Genomic DNA, 20403 nt, shown 5'->3' with positions numbered 1-20403 from the left:
AGAGAGTAAAGGTGGTTTGACAAACAGAGATAAGACACTGAGGTTCCTTCCAGGGTTTCCTGGGGAAGGGAGGGTGTGAAAGACATCCTAAACACACTTTTAAAGTCAAATTTCCCCTATACAAGAAGAGCCAGCACATTTATCAGAAATTTTCTCGTTTCTCTTTCTTATCCGCAGAACATCAGAGTCAGCTCTGCAGGTTCCTCCATCCTGCCAAACAGCTCCAGTCCTGGCAGGAAGGGAAAAAAGAGTCTTGCTGAGATGGAAATGAAGTCTTCCAGACTCACTGTCATCAGCTCCCCAACCCAGGAATGTCCCTCTCACACACGAGTCCCCAAATGGCTTTAATAACTGACAGCCTTCATCTCCGGACCCCTACACGGCCAGCTGAGCATCGCCACCTCTGCTCGGCAGATGAGGAGACCGCAGGGAGGCTCAGGGCTGGGGGTTTTTTCCAAGTCCTGCCTATTTTGGGGTGTACCAGCTTAAGACATCAAGATTTGACTGTTCAAAGAGTGAAGAGGAAGGAAAATATGTTAAGTGTGGAAATACTAGAAATGAAACGATACGATCAGGGATGGAACCCTGAAGAGCGAGCAGATGCGGATCCTCATGCCGCAGAAGGGGCTGTTGCTCCCTGTTGCACAGTCACGCTGCTTACATTGTAAAGTTTTAGGGATGGGCACACTATATCTTAATTAAGAAATTACCACAGTCATTCCTGAAACCAGCTTGTTAAGATTTCAGCTCCCACAAAGAGGGGTCAGATTTTCAACAGGGCTCCCTCTGTGTCAGCTGGGGCAAGAACACGACAGTAATTCAGAAAGAAAATTTCTGAGCGTAAAGATATATTGACCTTTTTCATGGAGCCCAAGAAGGAGCAGCACCGTGCCAGCTTACACTAACTGCTGGGGCATTCTTTAATATCGAGTCTCGTGTAGCATAGGTGTCAGCTTTTTTCTTTTTTAAGAGCATGACTATTTAAGTCACCCAGAATACATACACACCAAAAATACCGACTTCTCCTTAAAAAGCACAGGAAAAAATCCTGGTACACCTACGGGGAGAGGGATGTGGTGAGGTCAATGAAAATGCAAATACTCCAGAGGGCACCAGGTGATGAAGCACTGTGAAGTTCACTGGAGGGGGGATTTCTAAACACCTGAGGTAGCTGCAATCCCAAGAGTTAGGATGTTTTCATCAAGAGATGCTGGAATGCTTCTAGGAAGGAAAATACATTTTAAATACCTTCCCTCCCCATTTTCCTTCCAATGAAGAGACTTCTATAAACAGAACACACAGGAGACCGGGTCACCTCTGAAAGATTTAATGAGGATTAAACACTACGGTGAAAGAAGTCAGAAAGAGATCACACCTGGCACATCCAGAAGCGTGGGTGTGCGTTTAATGGCTGCATATACGACCAAAACACGCAGAGGAAATGAGTAATCCCTTCTTCAACCCAAAGCGCACGACAGAGACCACAAAGGGAGCAGCATTTCCAAGAACTCATTTCCTCAGTTAACTTTCCCCAACAAATGGATAAAGTTCCTCCTCAAAACTATGCTCCTTGAGATAGACCAGGAGCCCTACACCCTGTCCTACTCCAGCTTCCCTCCCGCAGTGCAACGACCTGCAGGAGCGAGAAAGGAACCGAGCGACCACCAAACAAGCAGCACAACGGTGAAGGGAAACAAAACTCGTCAAGCTGGCCGTGCCGACACTGCCCAATTAGCAACCAGGTCTGTGAACAAGTGGGTCACCTTCAGTTCACGCCAGCGATGCGTTCAGATCCCAGAGACCGCGCTGCCTTTGCTCAGCCCTCAGCCCTGTTCCTCTAGAAGTCCTCATTCATTATGTGCTCCGCATAATGCGGAGAGGAGAATAACCCACGGATAATTGGGTTGCAATCCATTAGCTGCCAGCCAGAGGGGAACTTCTTTCCATAGATTTCTTCTACTCATGCCCACACATTTCAAAGTTTATTGTTTTAAATGTCACACTGTAGAACAAATGGCTTCGAAGGTTCAAGACCTATTGAATTTTTCTGAGTGTATGTTTCACAGCTGTTCCCTTCTTTGGGCTGCTGGCTAAAAGAACTGCTCGAATCCCAGCGGTAACCAGCAGATCACATCTGGATAATCATGTTCCAGTTGAACAGCCAGCAGCCAAAATACGTTTGCAGTTATACACCATGAATTTTTATAGCTTACTTATCTGTACACGTATTGCCATTCCTGCCACCCTATTCTCTGCTCAGGATAAAACGAACAGACTTCATTACCAAAGATAAATAGCCTATTGCTAAAGCCAGACATTGGGCCAGATCCTCAGCTGCACCCAGCTGGGACTGGGAAGGGAGGAGGGAAATGGCGACCAAAGAGGAGCCAGTAACAGCTCATCAATCCTGGAACTGGTTCCATGCCAATCCCAGCATCGCGGGGAGAAGGCAAGGGGCTGCGCCGAGTTCCGCCAGCTGGCTACAGCCCCGCGGGGCCCATCTGCCAACGGGGCTTGTTGGAGCACAGCGTGTGCCTGCTACAAGACTTCCCCACTCTCGAAGGGCTGTTAGAGAGAGGATGGCATGGAGTCCTGGAGGTCAGAAAGTCCCAAACTCCCAACTTCAAAGCAAACTCCATCTGGAAACTGAAGCTGTTCTGCGAGGGAACCGAGCTGGAGCCTGGGATCCGTGTTTGTATCGGCAGTCACAGGCTCGGTCCTATTCAGACCGAAGGGCAAATGTGGAAAATATCACAATCCCACATTTTCTACTCAGAATAACTCCATGATCAAGACTATTCTTGCTATAATTCTCAATGTTTGCTCTGACACAACGGTCCTCCCAGGAGAAAGATTAACATACCAAATAGCTGGAGTAGTCAGGGGCTGGGGTAAGAAGCATCCTTTGATCTTTCACAATTAAAAAAAGTTTAATTATTCAAATGTTATTTATAACAGATACAGTGAGATGCTGGCTGGCAAATGCAGTTACATACATTAGATCTTCAAGATAGCCAGAAAGTCAGGATTTTTACTTGCCACACATCGACAAAGACATATGATCTGCCAGCAGAGAACACTTACCAGGCTCTTACGTCTTTATATCTCTGGGGATCTCTGCTCATCACTATGGGTTTTGCTTTTAATCATGTATTAGAAGAGAATAAACCAGATAAACCTCCTTCAAAAACACTAGTCTATAAAGGCGGTAATCTCCAATATTTTGGAATATTACCACTTCTGTATCTCACACCTAATACTGTTTAGTTCATGTTTAAAACCCCAGTGCCCCATTCAAAGCTGTGGCTATCATGTTAAACTCAATAAACCGCCTTTCCCAATGGTTAAGCAGGTGAAACACAGAGCATTTACAAGCAGTGTACATGCAAACTTGTCAGAGCAGGGGAGAGGGAGTTAGGGTGACCACATACACTGCTCTGAAAGATCTGGTCACCTTTCTAGAGTGAGTTATACAGACAACTCAATGCCAAGACCTGGAATGTCACTAAAGCCACAAGGACAAGCCATGGACCAGAGCTACGTTTTGCCCCTGGAGCACAGAAAGAATGAAGTGTGCTGCTGCCAGAGGGCATTTAGAAATCCACCATTCCAGTAGAGGAAAGAAAAAAAAAAAAAAAAGCTGGTGACCACAGACAATTCCCCTCCCTCTGCACTCAAAGGATCTCTGCCAGAAACGCGCTCAGGCTCTGCGGTGTGACAGTAAGTGTTGCCTCACTTCAGAGAACAGAATGAAGCTTTACTGAGCTCAGCAATATCTCAGTTCAGCCAAGGAAGCAAACTTTTCCCCCAATAAAATCTATGTTTAAACAAAAAGAAACAAGATTTTTTTGCCTAAATCAAACAGTATAAGGCTATTCTAAATATTTTCATATTTCAAGAGGCAGGGGAATAAGGGGGGAAAAAGGTTTGGTGACAACTTGGAGAGTCAGAATCTGCAAGCTGCTGTAGAACAGATAACCATCACCCAGGCAGTTTGCAACAAGCCATACAGTACTAACCAGGTTCACGCTGTAGAATAACCCCTCCATCACCAGCCCAGGGAGAGAGCACGGCCAGGTTCTGCCCTGCCCCATGCCAGGGGGACGCCCAAGTACCCCAGCTGCAGCCCGTTTCCCCAATAGTGCAGCTGTAGCAAGCACAGACATTTTCCTGTGTGCCACCAGTGCTGGAACCTCTGTGGTTTCCATCCAAAGCAGACCTGGATGGCAACAATTAAAATGCCAGCACCCTGCCCACACCGTGGTCCTTAGGCTGCCAGCAGAGAAGATGCATCAGCAATAGTAGCGAGATATTTACAGAGAAATGCTTGTATAGATGCTCTGGCTGAGACCAGATTTGGTTTGTTACAGGTACAGGGAAATGCTTCTCAAACTACTGGTGGAAAAGTTTTAAAATCCACAGCACTTTGAGGACAAAGATACATTTTTGACAAGTCTTTCCTACTATTTACAAAAAGCTCTTTCCAAGCAAGGGATCGGCTAAGAGGAGCACAAAGGGAAGTATTCTGTCACTGCATCTTAAAGCCACCGTTAAGTGCAGGATTAACTACTTCAGAATCCCAGGGAAGCGCTCTTCTGGATCCACTAGAGCTGTGTAGCAGTCTCCAAGCATTGCTGCCCTTCTCCTCCCCTTTTTCTCTTTGAATGGACTCAGGCAGCAGCTCCAACAGGTACTTCATTCCTCAAGGAATCTCTGAGCTGCCACAATTGTTGCTTTCCAAATAAGCCTTAAGTTTGGTTCCTATAGTTGAGATAGAAACTGGAAAACCAGTGCTCAAAGTCTAGGAAAGAAATAGGTTCTATTCATTACAAAAGTGTTTTTTTTTCAGTAGAGACAAAAGCATGAGCTGCTGCATTTCCTCTCTCTCCCCTACACAAAGCCTTTTCCAAACTGTGTACCTTTCTATAAGCTCAGTTTAACATTTATGACCTTTGATTCTCCAAAACCATCTTCCAGTGATTACCCTGGCATTATTCTTATTACATTTTTCAGTTCCCTTGATTATCCTGTTAACAATTAACTGATGCTAAAAGCAGCAGTTTCTGTTTCATGCTGTAAATCGTGAAACAGTTTGATACAGACAACTCGGGGTGGGGGGGGGGAAGGATAAAAAGCATGCTTTTGGCTTCGGCTTTTTCTTTCTTCTTTTTAAAGACCAAGCAGGTAAGAAAGCAGTAAAATGAAATGGTTACTCACAGGATGTTTGTCTGGGGTGGGATATCGGGGATGGTTTCCAACATCAGATGCATGCATCTTACTGTAGTCCTGAAGCACAGGCAGCGACTAGGGCAGGAGCAGGAGAAACTAGGCAAGAGGAGAAAACACAAAAAGCCTCGAAGAGCTGAAGGTTTGATCAGCATGGTGTTTGCTGGAGTGGATTTGCCTCAATTCTGAACTGCAGGGAGCTGACCAAAAAAAAAGAAAAAGTTTCCCAGCCCTGAGGTCCAGGAGGAGGGGACTCATCAGCATGTGTTTGCAATTAAATGAAGGCAGTTTGACAGTCCCACCCCCAACACTGAAGATCAGCCTGATCCCGCCCCTCTTTAATTGTGGTGCTGAAAGACAAACTCTTCATTTTGAGGTATTTCTTGTTTCCGATTTTGAACAGCAAGTTAACTCCTCACCTTCTCCTCGGGCATGTCTCTGTAAGCGCACAGAATGCACCTTCGTGGACAATGACCAGAAAACGATCCTGTGCTTCCCGGGCTGAGCTGGGATGCAGATGGCCCACGGTCAAGTTTTTGATGTCAGAATTTTTGCCTTAGCACGCTCTGCAAACTAAGGATAGTGTCTTATCTACCAGCCTGTCGAATATATCAGGCAGCAAGGCTTTTAGGATAGAGGCTGCCTCATGTCACGTGCAGCTGTAACATCCAGCAGAAATACATCTCCAACCCCTGACGGGAGAGCGGAATGCTACAGAGAAGTGATTTTAAAAGGGAGATCACTAACAGAGATAAACAACCTGCAAATAAAGACAAAAAACCCCTAATTGTATGCATTACGCAGAGTAAAAGGTATTTGAAATGAATCAGCTTAATTTCTTTCCACAAGGATGTCATTTGGAAAAAAGTCAGGATTTTGGAGAAATTAAAGGCAACTGAGGTGGGAAGAGGGGAAAAAAAAAAAATGAAACTGTTTGAAGTCCTGTAGGAAAGTCAGACCTCAGCTTGTTTCTCCCCTTGGATAATAAAAAATGAGATGCAAAAGGAAGACCTGTTTCCAGTTGTATTAATCACCTTTCACTGCTATAAAGAAGCTTAGAGTGAAAACAGCTTGTCTTTAAGTTTTAAGTTACTACTACACAAGATCCTCGATGTGTGGGTTTAGCACGAGTGTGAGGCATTAACCCTCGTTAGGATCCAAAGGTGCTGGAGGGTTTCTAAACATCACACTATTCCACATTACCTGCAAGATCAAACCAAAGTTTCCCGTCCACCTGCACACCTGCTTTATACTGTAAACTACAAGAGAATTCACAACAGGGACATTTAAATCTCCCCGATTCTCTTCTCCCTGCAGGTTCTCTGTCTCTGGAGCATATGGGGAGATTGTTGGGTTTTACTTATGAATTTCATGTCATAGGTGGTAAAAGCTGTATTTTTTTCCAGCTATAGAAAGGGCATTATACTGCCGGTTTTCTGCATCTAGCCCTCAGGCCATCTGTTGCCTGCTTGCCCTGGCATGGCTTTGAAACCTGAGCAAGTTCCTGAACAACTCCCGCTCGCCCTGTGCACCCAGCTCATGGTTTTGAGCAGAGTGTCCTCTAGTGGCCACCCAGCCCTTTCTTACAAAAACGGGGTGTCAAAGGCTAAATTACCTGCTCCAGCCTTTAGATAACTACTGAGAAAATTGCTCCAGGTGAATGACAGCTTTTAATTCCAATTTGAGAAGAAAATAAACAAAAATGCTCTCTTCAAACCAGGCTTCAGTATGTAGGAAAGTCATCAACATTGTCCCGGGCACATCTGGCCGCTTTGCACACTCAAGGGTTTTTGCCTTCTGCCTCCAATTACATCTTGGTGCATAAACTCTCAGCTCTAAACCAACCATCTGCAAAGAAAATCCCTTCCAGGTTTATTTATATTGCTGGGCTAGGCATCAGTCATGTTTCTATACGTACTGTCTTTGGGATCTTATTTCAGCGCCTGGCTGTGCGGTGGATGGCAGCTTCTGGAAGGATTGATGGGTGCCTGCTGCCTGCTGCTTTGTGGGAACAACATCTTCAGCAAAGTCAGCACATTTAACAGTGGCCATACCACGAGGATAAATCTGAGTGCAAAAAGGCAGGTTCTGCAATCTATACGTTTAGTTAGAAGCAGATCTTCACTTGAACCATACATCTTCTACCTTGCTTATCTCCCCTTCATGACAAATGGGATGTTTGTGAGATGTTACAAAACACTAGCAAGTGCAGATCCCTTCCTCTCGTATTAATTTATCTTATTTTCCATCAATATGATGAATTGCTTTAAAAAAAAGAGGGTGCAACTCTGAACAAGAACCAAAAGTTAACATTTGTGTCCCACGCTTAAGCATTTCCAGCCTCTGCTAGACAGATGACTTTACATGCAAGGAAGTTTGTTTTTGTTTTTCTTCCACCCCCATTCTTTTTTTTTTTTTTTTTTTTATTCACTTTAGCCCCAGCAGAAAGATTTCATGGGCGTAGGTCCCCTGAGGAGCTCATCGCTACTTCCCAGGGAAAGGTGATGTTGTACATTTTACTATGAAGTGAACATAAACGTTATCTGACAAATGTCATTTACTTGATACCACTCGTATCACACAGCCATAGGTTTCCAAAGCAGAAAAGGATTTTTTTTTTCCAGCAAGCATTGCATGAAGGAAAACATAAACACTGAACTAGTCTCATGTTATAGTTGGTAAAAGGACATCTACCATACACACAGATGACAGGAAGAAACACAGACTATAGGTAACTGTCCTGTGGAATAAAGGTTAACAGACACATGCAATTAGCAACAGCTTATTTGCTGTTATGATCAGTTTCTAGTACAGCTGAAGCCATGATGTTATTCTCAATACTAGTGAAATGGAAGCCTCGAACACCAGCTCTTAAAAACTTTCATTAATTTAGCACTGAAAACAGAGCACAGGAGACAAGAGGGGAGTTGCAGTTCAGAATGCATCAAACCAGCTCCTGACATGGTTGGTTTAGGCAATTCCTTGAAGGACAGAAATGGATCAAATAATCTCTTGAGATCTGTTGTCTGCAGGTCTAACAGCCAGGTAAGTGAATTCACTCTTCAACCGTCCTGATATATGAAATCAAGATCAGTTCTGTGTGTGCTAACATTTTGTAGAACTCCATTATATAAAGGCTTATAAATCATCAGCTGGGCAGGTTGCTTCTGAGAGATTATATTCTAGGGAGTTAATCTGAAACTATGCACCTGCACCGTATGATGAAGTGCTTTCTCTAGTGTTCGACTGTCTTAACTTTCAATTATGGGAACAGGTACTCACCGACAAAGTACTCTAATCACAACATGAGGCAAAGCCATGTTAAGAAGGCTAAAAAGTCTTTACTTAATTTACTGATACAGAAACACTTATTAATAAGTTTAAATTGCATAACACTTTTGCATGCCTCAGGCCAATTGAACTCTAGTTTCTACACAGATTTTTCAACATACACACTAATGATTAAAGCAGCTTGAAGTCCATTCCTTTTTGCAAATTTACTGCAGTATCGAAATCTGAAGAGTCACATACAGTTAAAGTGAAGACTACTTACAACACAAAAGGAAACAGTCAAAGCAGGTAAAATTACTAGACAGCTTACAGACCATACAAAACCAGTTATGCGACAATTACTCCATCAGGAATGCATACAAAACTACAGTGCAAGTGCTAGTGCACAGGGAAAAAGTATTTACAGTTCCCCTTCATTTACAGGCTATAAGCAATACTATTTACTATTATATTACACATAAAATTTCTACTATGGGTTTGTTGGGATCTGTGGTTTTCTGGACAAGGGGACAATTTGACAAGGTAGAACATAAATTTCCTGTATATATATTTCTTTATTTATTTAACCTTATCCAGGAAAAATAGCAGTATTTTATGCATCTTATAGAAAGTTACAAAAATCTAGCAAATGTAATAAAAAAGGCAAATCTGGTGAAAAGATGTTTTATCAGATTTTTACAGCTGGGGGTGGGATGGGGGGGTAAAATCAAACAGGGATAAATGAAAGATAATTCTCCCTCAACTGGTCAGCTTTAACAGAATCGCAGCAAGGTTTACTAATACGAACCTGAAGTTTAGTATAATTTTTAAAGCAACTTCTCTAAAAGTAGTTGAATTATTACCAAACTGAAGGATGACCTGGTGGGCAGAAGGAGGAGGCACCCTGTGCTGTGTAGGGGCATGGGAATTGTGCCACGATACAGAAAGGCACATACCTGGTGTGACAGCTATTCAACAGAAACGCCTAAAAAATACAGAGGTGACAGCCTTTAGGGAAGCCCAGATATTACACACAGATTCTATTAAGCCTCCATTTACCACCAGGATTTTCATTTGTAGAAGGAATTACAAGATGGGTGCTTGTATGTTTACAGGAAACCATCAGCTCAGTGGCCATAGAACGGCCCCACTTCAAATAAAGAAATAAAAATCTGAGGGAGAAAGATAGCCTGGGGTACCATTTACACCAGGAGTGGAGACTTGGGAAACCAGAGGCACAACACAGCCTATGAGGCTGTTACGTGCCAGCAGCCACATGACACCATATTATCTGATAATATTCTTAAAGACATACAAAAAGCCTGTTAAGCAAGGAAGAATTCTCCACCTTTAGACGTACAAGAATTATCCGTTTATTTTCAAAGCCGCACAGAACTTTGAAATACCAGTTATCATTAAGCAAGTTGTGCAACTCAGTACCATTAACCGAAAACCCAGCATGTTTTTGGCAAGACAGTCTTCATTCGTTCCTCAGAAAACGAGGAGCCAGCATAAAAAAAAAATATATGAAAGCGATACCAACTTAAGTGCTTCTCATGGGGAAATGCCTTAACATAGCTTCATTACCTGCTGAGATGGGATTTTTCACCCCCCCAGCTTTAGGAGTATTTCACATCACTACAAGCTGAAGGGTTTCTTTCCAGCCTTTACCAGTTCAGATTTTTCTGACAGCCTGAACCAAGTAAACTTCCCCTTCTAAATGTGGTATCTCCTTCCATCACCATTACAGGAAGACTTCAGGAAGACTTGGGAATAAAAATTAGAGTTCACATCCACAGAACTGCGGAGTGTAAAGTCCTTCTATACGAGCCTCTTAAAATATCTGCTTAATTGTTGCAGGAATACCAGAGGCTACCAAATCCATCAACTTCATTCTCCCTGCTGCATGCGGACTGTGTGTACGCAGGCTGTATTCCAGCCACTTCACTACACTGGGGCACACAGAGGAACTCGTTAAGAACTGCATCAATTTGGCTTTCTAGACTGTTTTCAGGTTCTTCGTACCCTCCACAAAACTACATTTGGCTGAATTACTGGGACACAAGCCACCCCACTCAGGCCCACACTCTGCCCTTCACTCTGTTCAGCCCAGCAGTCGTAAATTATCTCACACAACAGCAAAATCCACAGATTCTGCTTTCACAGGCAGTTTTCACGAACTCACTGCTATGCATCTCCTCTCTACCCTCCTCCCCACTCAGAATTACCCTGGAAACATTTCTAGAGACAACAGTCACAACCTTGACTACCCTAGCATCCCATCAAAGCTAATCCATTTTTCAACTCCTCACTTGCCTCCATCGCGTTAAAAAAACCAAACCCAAACCTTTGCATCTCCATTAGACTAATTCGTTAGAACACGAGTTTCCCATTAAGGAAACCAATATTCTGTAAAACATTCTTACCTTGTACTGAAAAATTATATATAGTTTATAAGCAAAACTGAGACCAAGCAAAGGGGAGCTGATGCTTTCCTTCTCATTCAAAACCTGGATGCCACAAGGCCCAATGCCAAAAATTCTTTCATGCCTATAAAAATTGTGCTTTTTCAGTTTACTGGAAGAAACAAAATTTACCAGGTCAGTTTTTACTAATGATCTTCATCCTTCATTAAACACACACCATGGGAAACACATGGCAGGTCTAGTGGGAGAGAGCACAGACAGCAAAGGTCTTTGGGGAACGGCTGAAGAATATTTAAAAACTGCAATTCAGTAGAGCAGCCATGAGATTTTTAGAATATCTCTGTGCAGTTAGTTTCAGGGAATTAAATCCTCCTTTCCAGAAGCAGCTGAGCATTTTACCAACTTGCTTTCTAAGGAATCCCTGCTGTAGGATAAAACTATAGCACACAACCAAGAAGAAAAAAAACACTTTAAAAAGCTATAATAACGTTTAAGTATACAGCAGCCACATTCCCCAGCTAGCCTACTGCGTTGGGTGGTCATATTAGCAGGCAAGCAAGTGGTATACATTTGTCAAGCCCTAAAGAGTACTTTATTTTCTGCCTACTTCCCACTTCCTAGAAGAAGGAAATTACTTTTCCCTGTAATAAAGCAGGTAATACTTCAAGGGATCAGGCAAAGGCAGACTCAAGACCTTTTCTCTCAAAAAGTTTACAGGGGGATCTGGCTTGAGTTCAGAGGGTTTAGTTTCTTCCTCTTCTCGTCTCTCATCCTCCATTTCATCACTGTTGTTGTTATCGTCCGACGGGTTGGAGATACGACTAGCGAAGACCTCTTTGTCCAAGAAAACAATAGTTTCCATGCGACGGCGACGCACTCGTCTTCGTTTAAATCTCGGGGGGTTCTTCAGCCCATTTCCATTTTTGCTTATTGTTTCTTGATGTATAATTTTTTTAATGGTTCCTCGGATGGCTATGCGAGCCAGATCCTGGAGGCTGCGAACAGCCACTGGGGCTAAAACAAAATGAAAACCATGAACAGATATGGAGAAACTCCCCTCAAGAGTACTCATAGAAAAAGTTGTATTTGCTCAAATTAAATCAGGACACTTCAATTCCCTGCTGTGATTACAAAAACAGCCCTATTCAATTCCTGTCAACTCAGATAAACTGTATTGTAACTTTCCAAACAAAATTTAATTATGCATTTCTCTCATTAACTGAAGACAAAGAATGGGATGAAAGGAGTTTCATATTTTGATGTCAAGTCCTCACAATTATTTTAAGATACACATGCCTTAAAGATTATAAGAATGCAGACTTAGTGACTGAAACTGTTGACTGTTTAATAACTTAGAAAAAGATATTTTTCTACCATAGATAACTAGACCTGAAGTCTACTTAAGTCTTCCATAAAATGATTTTTCTATTGTGAAGTTACTTCAGCTTTGCCAAGTTCTTTACTTACAAAATTTGAGTACTATTTATGCTATTCAAAAACTGCTTCAGACTTAGTGGGTGAAGACAGGCTGGAAACCATTTGGTAAAAGTAATTATAGAAGCGCACAATAAGTTATTGTATTAAAATACCTCCCACATTAATGGTTTGGAAGACTGTTCTGTCTTCTGCCAGCCCATAAGTGCACAACATAACTCATGCAGCATAAAGAAAAAAAATGTATTGATGCACACACAGCCATGTTCTAAAATGAATTTAAACTGAAACAAACAAACCCCCTGTCTTCTAAAAACAAATAAGCATTCCTGTGACCTGAAGGAACCAGGAAAAAAAACAAAACCCACACATAAAGTCTATGTAGGTCTCACTAGAAAGCCACCATGCTGAAATACGCACTTAGCGGACTTCACAGCATTGTACTGACTGCTTACTGAGCTGCTGTTGTCATGCAAAGACACCTTTCCAGAATAAGAACAAAGCCTGACTAATCTCTTTATGGAAATATCTCTGTCTTCATGTGTGCTTAAGAGGCCTCTCTACACTGAAGTCTTAATCTAAAGATTGAGGCCACTGCATACAACCCACATTTCAAACAGATCCCTCAAGCGCTCCAGGTTCAGGGTAATTCTGAATTGCTGGGCAGTGGGAGCCTTTGAGCAGATACAGTGTTTGTTCCCAGGTACTGCTTGTGTATTTTCCATCACCATGGCACAGTGCCCGAGACCATGATAGTATGCAATTCAGGATTGAAACAGATGTCTGCACATGCAAAAACAATGACCAAACATCCCACCAAGTTGAGATACAATTTCACAAGAAATCATTTGTATTTAGAATCTATTTTAGGAAATTCTGATTCTTGCACCAGATGTCTGCAGATGTACTCAAAGATAGCCTGGGATCCAACACAAGACTTAGACAACTGCCCAAAGAAGGAAGTAGTTGAAGTAATTTTCCCTGAAACTATTCATAGGGACATTACATCTAAGGAAGCAAGGTGCAGCTTATAGCCAAAGAGCAGAAGAAAGCTCCCCTATACACAAGAATGTCTGTACTCACGCAAGTGAACAAGCCTTGATTTTCCTGAATCTGCGTGGTTCGGCTGAATCAAAGGAGCAAATGAAACAGCAAGAATCTTCTTAGTTTCCCAGGCAGAAGGACCAGTACGGGTTATCTTCGTTAACTAAAACAAAACAAGGAGATTATTGTCCGTTGTGTGAACATCAGCAAGATTTTTGAACAACAAAAAAAAAAACCAACAACTTTTCTGCCTAGAACAGTGGTTAAAGTACTAGAAGCTACAACAGTAAAAGTTAGGTAATAAGGAGAAACACTGGGGCTTTTTTGAGAAAATTCAGAACTCCTTACAGGATTAGCCCGAAGTAATGTTGCAATGAGTATGGGGCACTGGCAGTGTGGGTCCCCCTGCTTTCCCAGTTCTTCCTCAGTTCTGACCCAGAACCACTGAGAAAACACCTCGGTCACCGATGAACGTTCACTCTTGAAGGAAGACTGTAGATCACTGGATTTCTGCTGCAGCTCACATCTCTTACACTAACCCACTGCACAGCATCTTAACTGGGAAGAAACTCTGCGCTCTGCTTGTCTCAACCACCCTGACAGGGCTGAAAGGTCAGATACCCACACCTCAGCCGTACAAGTCCGTTAAAACAACACACTTTGACACCAAAAAGATAATCTGAAGGCACTCAACCTTCTCTTCTAGAGGCATGACAAGAATTCCCCCAACTTTCAACAGGTTCTTCATGTAGTCTTCGTGTTCCTTCTGTACTCCAGCACCACAGTAAACACGGTCATACTGAGTACAGTCCGGAGAAATCTCTAAACAATTGCCGGTAACAAAAGATGGCTCACAAAATTCAAATCTGAAAATGAAGAAGATGGGTATCATACAGGAATATTACAATTTATCAAATGAATTATTTTCATGATTCTGAAAAAAAATGAAACAACAAAAAATACATGCCAAAGGAAAAAAAAAAAAAAACCAGTTTCATGGGATTTCTCTTCTGAAGCCCATATATTCTAAATATTATCAGAACAGACCACTGCTAGAAGACTCAAAACCACAGAAAAATGAGGTGAGAATTCATAGATGAAAATCTCCAAAGGATAAGGATGCGTAATTTCATACTTGAGTTGCATGTAATTCTTCAGAACAAGCTATTTTTAGTCAACTGAGGCTGACACAGTTATAATATGCAAATATAAATATTAGACCTGCAATTCCAAATTTTAAAGTCTTCTAAGGACTGTACCAAGGGGTTTCTGGCATTTTCAAAAGCTTTTAAATGGTTTTCAGATGTTGTGGGGAACTGTAACCTGAAGCTTCAGAAACACGCTTTGCTGAAGCCAATGGAAGTTTTGCCATTAGCTTCAAAAGAACTGTGATTTCACCCTTCAAAAAGAGAATTTTTGCCTATAGCATTTCTGATTCAGTTTAGAGGAAAAATTAATGGTTCTATGATGCTTTTGGTTTTCTTACATGCTCCTAATCTACATAAGCTTTAAGCCTCACATTTAAGGGCTGGTTTTGATAGAACATATCCACTCTTCTATGGGTATCCTGAGAAGCAGCTCAATATAGCACCTCTTTATTCCTAAACATTTCCTGAAGCTTTCTGCTCTTGCAAAGCACACTAGACATTCAGAGCAAGCAGCTACCAGTTCCTGCACGCGGTGTTCTAACAGCATAAACCAGCAGCCACTTCTCTCAGCAATGCCAGTTTTCCAGTCACATTGATTTCTGAATTCAACTCCCTTTTGCTCCATAGCTATATTTGTCTGGAGAGAGAAAAGTCTTTCTTAGAACATCCATTCAACAATAGCAATGTGACTCTGAAAAAAGCCAGTCATCTATGTGCAAGCACCTTCCACGCTGAAACCTTGCGGTCTGCTGCCAACATCAAGAAAATACAGCCCTGTCATCAGCAGCTTTCCAGTACAGCAGTAACAGCACAAGGCTGAGTAGTTTAAATTCCAGAATCTAATGACTGAAATTTTCTTCCTCCCACGAGAGGAGGACTATCAGTTATCCAGAGATGCTTTATTTCCCTGTTTGAACAAACTGTGAGATGGATCCAAAAATATGACAGCTGCAACTTTTATTGCTGAGGTTACTATTGGCAATGGTTATCTTGCTGGAAAGTTATTACTTGTGACAGCAGCAAAATGGAGGTTCTAAGGAAGAACATAAATCAAATCCTGAGCAGCTTTAGTACCAACTTAATCATCATAAAACTACCTTCATATTTTAAAATACCCATTTTTCTTCTTCTCAGATAAAACCTATTAGGCCACCACAGAGATCAGTTTATATTCTTCTGATAACCAGGCACGCTCTCAGATCACAAACAGAGCTATTGCTGTTATTTGCAAGTTTCAAGTTGTTACCTGCAAGCACATTTTAAAATAAGTAACCTTCTTCAGCTTCCTCTAAGCTCTGCAGGAGCAGCACTGCTATTAAAAACACTGCAAAAATTTCTGAAACTCCTGCACAATACCCATCAGCTTAGAAGGTCACACGCTGCAGCTCAGCAAGCCTAAGGAGCCAGAATCCTCAGATTACCCTGAATCCAGAGCTGCCACACGGCAGCAAGAACTGCCATCACTAAAGCCGAACGCACAAAATGAATCCAAAGGGGCATTACGCGTTCTTACTTGTCAAAGCTGTCACTTGTTTTAATGAAGAAGTCCAATTTCTGCTTCGCGTATTCGATCACATCAGAATGAAGCTCCACACCATGGTTAACACCAAAAGGACCTGGAAATTCAGAACAACAGGAGAATGGTAACAGGCAACCGCACAAAATCCAGCAGGATTGAATCCAGTTTTGGTTACTTCCTGTAACAGATTGCTCCTTGAGCGCCAGACAGTCAGGGCTCGTGTAGGCTCAGCTGTCTTAGTACTACAATGGGAACTGTATATACACCTGCAATTTCTGACAGCAAATGAGGCTGTTTTGCACAATTGATTTTTTTATCATTTGCTCTTAAGTATGCAAGAAACTCCTCTATAGGAGGGAAACATTGATACTGAAGAAATACTATTGCTGTAAAACTGACCAGCTCAAAAAAATTCCAGTGCAGAACAATAGTCTGCATGTTTTAATAAATCCCTCAAAAAAATCTTTTTTAGACCTCCTTGCTGATATGCTAAAAATCTCCTCGAAAGCAGCAGGAACAGTCACCATACATTGTACCTCAATTAACAGCAAAAACAAATCGGAAAGCAAGTTGTTCAGCACTCCTGGTTTTTATTCAGAACTGACTTGGTAACTTATCCAAAAATTCAAAAGAATCCAAAAGCCCTGGAGTTACATCCTGGCATCCCAGGTAATCTCAACAAACCTAGCAGAACACCAGAAATGGGAGACAGGAGAGAGGCTCTCTCCTGACAACAAGCATTTCAGCAGTTAAAATTCTTGACACCCCCACAGAAGGAAAATATGTACCCTCTGGGCATTTGCTGTCTACCCTGGCACCACAACTGCTGACTGACATACTTAAGGGCAAATTGTGTAATTGCACTTTGATGCTTTGCTTCCCAACTCCTCTAGATGCGGCCACAAGATCAGTTCCAATGCACTAGCTGCTTTCCAGAGTCTATTCCCACCTGGGTGTTGGTAAGAGTTAAAACTGGATCTCAAACATGTTTCAGTCTAGACAGGACCGTACAGAACTAAGCAAGGCACAGGGCAGCAAGAGCCACAGGTTTCTGTGGACATGCTCAATCCTGTTTAAACATGGCACTCCTGCCCCTGAGCTGGGTTCTTCCTTAAGGGGTAACAAATGCAAGTTTATGTCCAGTCCTGCAGGAATCCACTACAGCCACCTGTATAATTACATCGCTGCCTGTACTGAACTGCCACAGAAATCTGGACCCCATCCAGTTCCACTGAGAAGGTTGCAAGAACCCTGATAAACTGTCCAGCTAGATTAATGCATTCTTTACTTTCCTATCTTCCCTTTATTTTCATTACTTGAGGAATGCTTCATTCCCAATTTCAAAACTTTTTTTAATCTAAACAGTTAACATGATTGAAAAGGTATTTACCCAAGATGAGTCCAACCATAGAACTCAGATAACCAGTGCCACTGCCAAGATTCAAAAATGACAGCCCTGGCTGCAGATCCAAAGCTTCCATCACCTCAGAGTAAATGCACGGCGCTGAGAGATGAATATTTCCATGCTTCCATGCCAAGTCCTTGTAGGCATTGTCTTTGAACTCTTCCAGGTAGTAATCTGCTCGATCAATGGCCCGGAATGCCTGTTCCACCAGTTCTGTCCGAATGTATTGTGCCTCCTTCAGGTTATCAATTAATTCATCATTATCTTCTCCTGCACTCACTGCACCTCCCATCTTCAACTGTTTCCTATAAGCACTAAAACTAAAAGAATAAAGGAAGATGAGCTGTGGCATGCACTTGAACACTAAATTATGCTGCTGTATATGAAGTACTTTGTGAGAGATCTTTAGGTACTTTAAGTACAACAAGCACCAGAAAAACATTACCACTACCACTGTCCACCCAAGCAAAAAAAATGAAAATCAAAATGCAGCAGATCTGGCAACTAGTACCTGCCACTAGCAGGTCACAATAGACAACTAAAATATGGAATGCCTGTCTTCAAACACTACCAGTGTTTTACTAGCACGTCAGCTTTTTCCACTGAACCTTTTTAATGTAAAGGATTATTCTAGCTCCTGTGCTTACAGGTCTTTTTCCATTGCAAATCCAACCACCAGTGCACACCTGGCTTGCCAGGCAGAATTTTTGCCATACAGACTTTCTATCTCTGATAGACAGGAAATTAAGAGACTAAAGCACAGTCAGCAAGAACCAGAAAAATCCCAAACTGCATGTTCAGAGAAAAAATATCAGGACACCGAGTTCATAATGGTTAAAAAACCCTCTGACCTAGAGTACAAGCTTACTTACTTCAGCAAGTGCACTTTCACACAGCTCATCTTCAGAGTCTGAGCCATCATCATCAGTAAAGGACGTAATGATAAAGACAGTAATGGCAAAGAGAATTTCCACTGAAGCCTGTGGAAACTCCTCAGTGACACAGATTTATGAACTACAAACACTTGACTTCACTGATGCAATCATCTCCAGCAACCTATTCAGGCTTGTTGGTGTGGGGGGGGGGAAAAAAGCAAGCACCTTCCTTAACTGTGCATTACACTAAGCATGACTATGTGCTTCATGTAGTAAAATACCAATAGGTTTAAAAAAAAAAAAGTTAGGGGGAGAAGAACATAGAAGAACTTATCACTCAAAATTAATCTAGCTTTCCTTCCCTTCCTATTATCTTAAAAAATAAGAAACCTTTCAGAAAACACAACATGTTTTTTAAAAAATGCATTTATTTACAATGCCTTTCGCTGCTCGCAATAATAAGCACAGAAGCAGCAGCTTTAGAGTTCATTGCTGGGATCAGAAGATCTGCCTACAGCTAAACTGTTGGGGTTTATTTGTTACATTCAGCACGAGCAAATTATACACTTTCATTTTCAGAGGAAACAAAGAAAAGCTACAGGAGTGTAAGGAAATTTCACAGTGACTCAAATAACATACCATCCCGGTTACCTGTGGAGACACACAAGACGGGATATACTTAGCCAGGGAACCTGAGCCAGTTTTTAATACATTCATGCTCAAACACATCAATCCAGTTCCAGACTATTAATAAAACTTAAAAAAAAATGCCACCCCCCTCCTTTCTGCAGTTACTCCTTCATTTTCTTTACAAAAAATTATTTGTGTTTTATTACTTCACAGTGGAAATACATCAAGTTGAAGTTTTAGGTGGGTTCATCAGCCAATTTTATTTTTTTTTCTCCTCTTACATACACAAGAACTCACTGCATCTGCACATACAGGGCTGCTTATCCCTTTTGCCAGTATGCTCTATATAGCATTCTGCATTAAAATACAGGGTGTTGATTCTATTGACTTTCTATTGTATATTTTGCTCTTAGACTTGCTTCTTTCTTCCACTTAGGCTCTTCGTCCTATTAAAAATCTAATTTTTTAGATTTAAAGTATGACTAAAAAGTTACGGCTTTACCACTATTCCACTTTGTATCCCCAACAAATTCTTTCTGATGTATGCAAGCCCCAACTGGGACAACTGGTCCAACTTGGTTTTAGCTCAGCTATGTGATCAACATCTGCTCTTTCATGGGCTACAACATGGAAGACATTTTTTTCTAATGGAGATCAAGGAATCTCCAAGTTGTGACAGGTGTCAGTTACTTCTGAAATGATTAGTGTCACTAGCTTACCTGCAATAAAATGCATGTTTTATACACAGAACTCCTACGTTTAAATTCCTCTTTGGATAACTCCACATTTGTTTAACCTTGTTTCCCTTCTCCTATTGGAAGTGGGAACCAAGACTAAAAGTAGGACTTATTTTTAACAAACTTTTTCAAACAAGCTCCTCTCCATCCAGAATTCGCACAGCTGCACGTTTCACACTTCTGGGTAAACCACAGATTTCCGCGAATCCGAGGAAGCCCAAAGTTCACATACAAAAATTATGATCATGAGCGGACCACAACACAGGTACGAAACCAAGCAGCCTTTTAGCGTTGAAACATCCCTTCAATTGCATGGTGCCATCTTCCCCTTTAAGAAAAACAAAACCAAAGAAACAAACAAGCCTGACAGGAGAAGCTGCATTCTGACTTCTAAAACAAAACACTGAGATTAAAGCCATTTCTTCCGAGGCAAACACCAGCAGATGCACAAGGGGAAGACTCACACCAACACACAAAACCGCAATTCTTCACCCCAACAGCCTTCCAGGGTAATCCCTGCTCTGGCATAACCCGCTCCAGAAGCAATAACAACGGTGACGATGTTTTCTCATTAAAAAAACCCTACAGTTGGCAAAGCTTTCAGTCCGACCCCTTCCAACCCTCCCAAAACAACCCATTAAAAAGCCCCACGCCACACAGCTCCATCGCTACCGGCGTTATCAGGCTGC

At 41.9% G+C, this 20403-nt stretch overlaps 1 protein-coding gene across 2 annotated transcripts; it reads right to left on the bottom strand.

Annotated features, from left to right (window-relative positions):
- Positions 1 to 11319: 11319 nt before the first annotated feature.
- Positions 11320 to 17788, bottom strand: PCMTD2 (protein-L-isoaspartate (D-aspartate) O-methyltransferase domain containing 2). 2 transcript variants are annotated; one of them, XM_010076050.1, is made up of 5 exons: positions 17458 to 17788; positions 16062 to 16164; positions 14095 to 14266; positions 13440 to 13563; positions 11320 to 11936 (listed from the first exon to the last, which is right to left on the bottom strand). In XM_010076050.1, the coding sequence occupies exons 1-5, from the start codon at positions 17762 to 17764 to the stop codon at positions 11554 to 11556; spliced, it is 1089 nt and encodes a 362-aa protein (XP_010074352.1). In that variant the 5' UTR covers positions 17765 to 17788; the 3' UTR covers positions 11320 to 11553. The 2 variants fall into 2 exon arrangements, with proteins under 2 accessions (XP_010074352.1, XP_010074362.1); XM_010076060.1 differs by having other exon boundaries at positions 13440 to 13482.
- Positions 17789 to 20403: the final 2615 nt, after the last annotated feature.

This window comes from Pterocles gutturalis, unplaced genomic scaffold (genome assembly GCF_000699245.1).
Source record: "Pterocles gutturalis isolate BGI_N339 unplaced genomic scaffold, ASM69924v1 scaffold43236, whole genome shotgun sequence".
NCBI classification, from domain to species: Eukaryota; Metazoa; Chordata; class Aves; order Pterocliformes; family Pteroclidae; genus Pterocles; species Pterocles gutturalis.
The sequence above is the reverse complement of the archived record's forward strand: the minus strand, read 5'-3'. Positions and strand labels throughout refer to the sequence as shown.

What these genes read in the sequence shown, in the direction of transcription:
- PCMTD2 (XM_010076050.1), bottom strand. Translation starts at nt 17,764, where the DNA reads ATGGGAGGTGCAGTGAGTGCAGGAGAAGATAATGATGAATTAATTGAT. An exon ending in ACAAGTGACAGCTTTGACAA is followed by an intron (nt 14,267 to 16,061) that starts GTAAGAACGCGT and finishes CTTCATTTTCAG; the next exon opens with ATTTGAATTTTGTGAGCCAT. An exon ending in ATCAAGGCTTGTTCACTTGC is followed by an intron (nt 11,937 to 13,439) that starts GTGAGTACAGAC and finishes ATTTTGTTTTAG; the next exon opens with CCCCAGTGGCTGTTCGCAGC.